The 4,708-nt window shown below is 49.9% G+C and overlaps 1 protein-coding gene across 2 annotated transcripts in view; it reads right to left on the reverse strand.

Moving 5' to 3' along the window:
• The window catches only part of STARD13 (StAR related lipid transfer domain containing 13), a 37,384-nt gene that overhangs the window by 24,794 nt on the left and 7,882 nt on the right, over nucleotides 1–4,708 (reverse strand). For both annotated transcript variants that reach the window (XM_030886626.2, XM_045294048.1), the window contains exon 2: nucleotides 1,114–1,177. In XM_030886626.2, coding sequence (XP_030742486.2) covers nucleotides 1,114–1,146 — 33 coding nt within the window. In that variant the 5' untranslated portion in view covers nucleotides 1,147–1,177. The remainder of the gene's footprint in view (nucleotides 1–1,113; nucleotides 1,178–4,708) is intronic.

Raw genomic sequence — 4,708 nt, forward strand, 5'->3', positions numbered from 1 at the left:
GTGGTCGCCTTTCAAAGCTGCCACGTCCATCTCGCTGTCCCCACCGCGGGAGCAGCTGAGCCCCCCGACCTGGGCGAGGGCTTGGGTTCAGGCCACCACAAGAAGGGGTCGATTCCAACAAGAGAGCCAGGTTCATTTTCTGGGTACCCAGAGCGGGTAGAGGCCTTGCAGGTGCTGGACTGTGGTCCCTGCAGCGTGCCACACCAGGATGAGCCCGCTCAGGGGACCAGGAGAACAGCCCACGTGAACACAGAGACGCGCTGTTGAAACATACTGCCCGCGCCTGCTGGACACAGGGTGGCCACAAACGTTCCATTTGTAAAAGCGCAGTAAAGGGAGGTGTGCCCGGGCAGGCAATGCCCCCAGAGTGCCAGGACCCTTGGTGACTTAGGGAATGGAGAGAAGTCCCCCAGAGCTTCCGGAGGATGGAATAAAGGTGAGAAGGGGAAGGACGAGGACCCTCGGTCATTTATTAGGATGGCCCCCGATGCCCAACGCCCTCACAGCATCAGCACATGGGCCCATCTGCTTGGGAACGCACCCAGATCTGAAAGCAAAACGTTATTGGAGAGAACGATGGAGAAGATACTACAGGGGGACCCCTGGCTCCCAGACAAAACCCTCCTAACCCTGGAATCTCTGTGCAGCTGTGTGTTTTTACTAAGATAGTGTGCTTGGCCCTTGTGTCCCTGCAAACTTTGAGACCTCCACGTGAGCTGGTTTCCTGTGCGGGTTCTGCGTGCACGCCCATTGTGTCCTGTGTGTGTCATACGTGGAAATACAGTGTTTGGTTCCAACACGGGGCTGCCTTATCCAACCAAGCAAACTTCTGATGTTTTTCTGCACACTCCACTGAGAAGCAGGTCTGGAGGCCCATGGAGCCAGTGGAACCCCCTTCAGGTGAGTCCTTTGATTAAAACACGGAAAGCAAAGTGGAGCAGCAGCCCCCCACTTGGGATTCGTGGTGGTCAGGGTCAAAGGGGACAGCTGGCGGACCGACGCAGACTGTGGGGCGTCTCGGCGTCTTGCTGGGCCGCAGCTTTGCTTCGATTCTACAGATGTAAACGCGGCTCCCACAGAGCCGGCCCCACCTCGCCAGGTGTGGATGCCTACCTTTTTCCTTTGGAGGTTGACATCCAGCCTCATGGAGGCGCACTTGTTCAAGGTGTTCAGCCGTCTGAAAGAGAAGGAGGAGGGGGTGATGGTGACGGCCGCTGGGACCACCAGCTTCCTCCCAAGCGGCCAGACGGGTGAACACTTCCCAGCACAGTGATGACTCGGTCACCTTTCATTTTTCAGCCTCAGGGGCTCCTCAAGCTGCTTCCCAGCAAACCTTTCTGCTCACTGTGGTTCGCTCCCAACCTCAGACCCTCATGAAGGTTCCAGTCCCCCAAACCTTTGACCGATCCGCGGAAGGCCAGCTAATGCCTCACGACAAATACTTTTTTCCACAACATGAGCAGCGACTCTACACGTGGACCTTGGCAGATGGACCGCACAGAAATCAAGCGGACTACAGCCGTGGGAAGAGAGGCCGCAGAAGCTCGGCACCAGCAGCCAAAAGGAGGCCAGGGGCTGATTGTGAGCCAGACCGTCCATTGCTCATAAGCAAGTTCAGGCTGGGGCTGAAGAACATTGCAACAAGCCCATGGGAGCCAAACTACGACATTGAGTGTACCCGTCTTGAACTTCTGGAGCATCCCAAGAACAGAGGTGACGCCCTGAACCCCGATGAACTCGGACCAGTTGGGTTGTGGGAGGGCATCAGGCCCTTCACACACGAGGAAAGCAGAAGGTCATCAGAAAGACCACAGCGGACGTCAGAAGTGATTCTGAAACTTGCTGTTTTTATCACAGAGCAGCCACTCGTGCCACACAGAGGAATGATGACACCAAAGAGCTGAGGAGACTTTTCGAAGGGCAGCTTGCGAAGACAGTGCAGAGTGTTACAGCAGAGTATGTGCCAAGACCAGCGCTGGAGAGCCACAGAGAAAAACGCCCCGCGCAGCTCAGGCTGAAATAACTAAGGGAAAGACCCAAGCCTTGAGCTGAAAGGTTAAAGAATTCCACGGGCAAACTAGGAGCCGTGATGGGCTAGTGGTTATGTGTTGGGCTGCGAGGTCAGCAGTTTGAAACCAGCAGCAGCTCTAGGGGAGAAAGACGGGGCTTTCTACTCCCATCCAGAGTTAGTCTCAGAAACGGTCAGGTCCAGTTCCACCCCGTCCTGTGGGGTTGCCAGGAGGCAGCGCTGACTCGATGGCAGTGAGTCTGTTGTTTGTTTGCTTGAACAGGTAGAACAGGGAATGATGCAGAAAGCACCAGAGAACATTCTTAGAAGGGGGGTGGCGGTGGCAGGGGCCGCAGGAGCAGCGGCGTGCTGTCAGTCGGAGAAATGGGAGACCTGGTGTCAGAGGTCATGGAATCTGCCCGAGGCACAGGAGTGAAGAAGGGAGCAACATGGAGATGACGTTCAGCTTGTTCGCGAGGGGCCGTCACGGCCCGTTCCTGAATGCGTGACTCGGTCTGCGATGGCGACAGGAGCCTAGCACTGATCACGGTGCCGTGCCGTGCCGTGCGGTCAGTGCGGACTCGTTGCAGCCCTGTGAACAGTGGACGGACCACTGCCCGGACCTGCGGCATCTTCCAGCGCTCACGTCTGAGTTGTCTCCAGTATCACATCAGAACACGTCACTCATCAAACCCGTGTCAGCACGTTGATTAGGTGCACTCGTTACCCTCTGAATGTGCATGGCAGTGTCTGAATCTGCCGAGACGGGAGAAGCGCCGCCGTGCTACTCAGTGAACTCTAATTAGTAATCACAAGGCTGCGTTTGATGATAATTGAATTAGGATTCTGGTCAGACGGGAGGATGAACACGTCTTTCATCTCAGAACGAAGGCATACAGGAGACAGTCAGGTGGAGGCAGAGAGCAGCCGACAGAGAGAAATGAAGGGAGGTTGCAGGTGCACAAGGCATGGCGATCACACGGCGCTCTGGCACAGCAAAACACGCTCTTAGAAAAACTATAAGGTGGTAAATACCACAGCAGTTTCCGCAAATGCATCATGAATTAGAGCCTTGCATGGAAATAAAAAGCAGATAGAGAAGGAGCCCTGGTGGCACTGTGTGATCAGCACTGGATGTCTAACTGCAAGATCGTTAGTTCAAACCCACCGCCTTCTCCTTGGAAGAAAGATGAGGCTGTTGGCTCCCTTAAAGATATACAGTGAACCCTTGTTTATTGCGGTTAATCGGTTCTAGACCCTACCGTGATAAATGAAATTCCGCGAAGTAGGATTCCTTATTTGTAAATCAAATATTTTCGCAGTTAGAGCATAGAGGACATGAAAAAACACCCTTTAGTCACCATTACACTCGTATTACCCAATTTATTAAACGAAAAAGGGAAAATACAGTAAAACATTTTGGACGTTACAATTATCATTTATTATTTATTATATTCTTTATGGCATCAAGCGTATACAGTATGAGCCAATCAGTGGCAGTAATGACAGAGCATGCGCTGTTACGCAAAAACCGCGATAGAGTGAAGCCGTGGAAGTCGAAGCGCGAAGTGGCGAGGGTTCACTGTATAGTCTTGCAAGCCTTGGGCAGCAGTGAGTTAGAATTGACTCAGTGGTAATGAGACTAAGGTGTGATAAATCTTTTCAGTTATAGAAATTGTTTTTTTAAATCAAGAACCAAAGTCTTAAAAAGATGTTTTACCAAGAAGTGTGCGGTCTTAGGCCATTTACCAATTGCTTTGAGTACCAAATATCCAACTATTGATTGATTAAAAGTCTAAAAAGTTGCACATGCTTTCTTTAGCTTTATGTGAACTTTGTGGAACGAAGCACTGACACCTAATACTCGGACTACACTTTAATCTCAAAACCTAAAGCTCTATTTATTTATTTAATTAAAAAATTAATTTTATTGAGGGCTCGTACATTTCTTATCACAGTCCATACATACATCCATTGAGTCAAGCACCTATGTACACCTGTTGCCCTCAGCAATCTCAAAACATTTGCTCTCTACTTTGGCCCTCAATATCGTTTGCTAAAACCTAAAGCTTTAGAAAGAAATATTACATTCCCTAAAAATAGTACATGTGACGGAGATGATGTTTTATTCTCCCACAAATAAGATTTTGAGCTCGATGTCCAAACCAGTTCACAAGGAAGAGCAGTTAGGCTAGGTTAGTTATTTTAAAGATCATTTTATTGGGGGCTCTTACAATTCTTACCACAATCCATGCATCCATCCATTGTGTGAAGCACATATGTACATTTGTTGCCATCATCATTCTCAAAACATTTGACTTCTACTTGAGCTTAATAGCGGCTCCTCATTTTTCTGCTAGGTTAGTTTTTAGTGAAAATCTCGTTTTACCGAAACTTTAAAGCCTAATATTTCTCCTTAGTTCTTCATTCTACCGCGTGACTGCTTGAAACTATTTTGCTGTTTCTTGAATTGGTCTCTACAAACAATCGCAGGGGTACAGTTAAATCATGGGAGCAGGATACGCGTGTGGACACTGTGGGTCAGCACCAGCCTAGAGGATCCCCGGAAAGCCAGGAGACAATGGATGTAGGGGTTGTGTACACTCTGCCCGTTGGTTGAATGATGGGAGAATGTTACCCCAACTTATGTACCGTAGAGATTTTCTTGAAGCAGCAGGTGTGAATAAGATAGTCAACAAA

The sequence above is a fragment of the Echinops telfairi genome, unplaced genomic scaffold, assembly GCF_000313985.2.
Source record: "Echinops telfairi isolate 266 unplaced genomic scaffold, ASM31398v2 ScPeMD7_2565;HRSCAF=3150, whole genome shotgun sequence".
In the NCBI taxonomy this organism is placed as follows: Eukaryota; Metazoa; Chordata; class Mammalia; order Afrosoricida; family Tenrecidae; genus Echinops; species Echinops telfairi.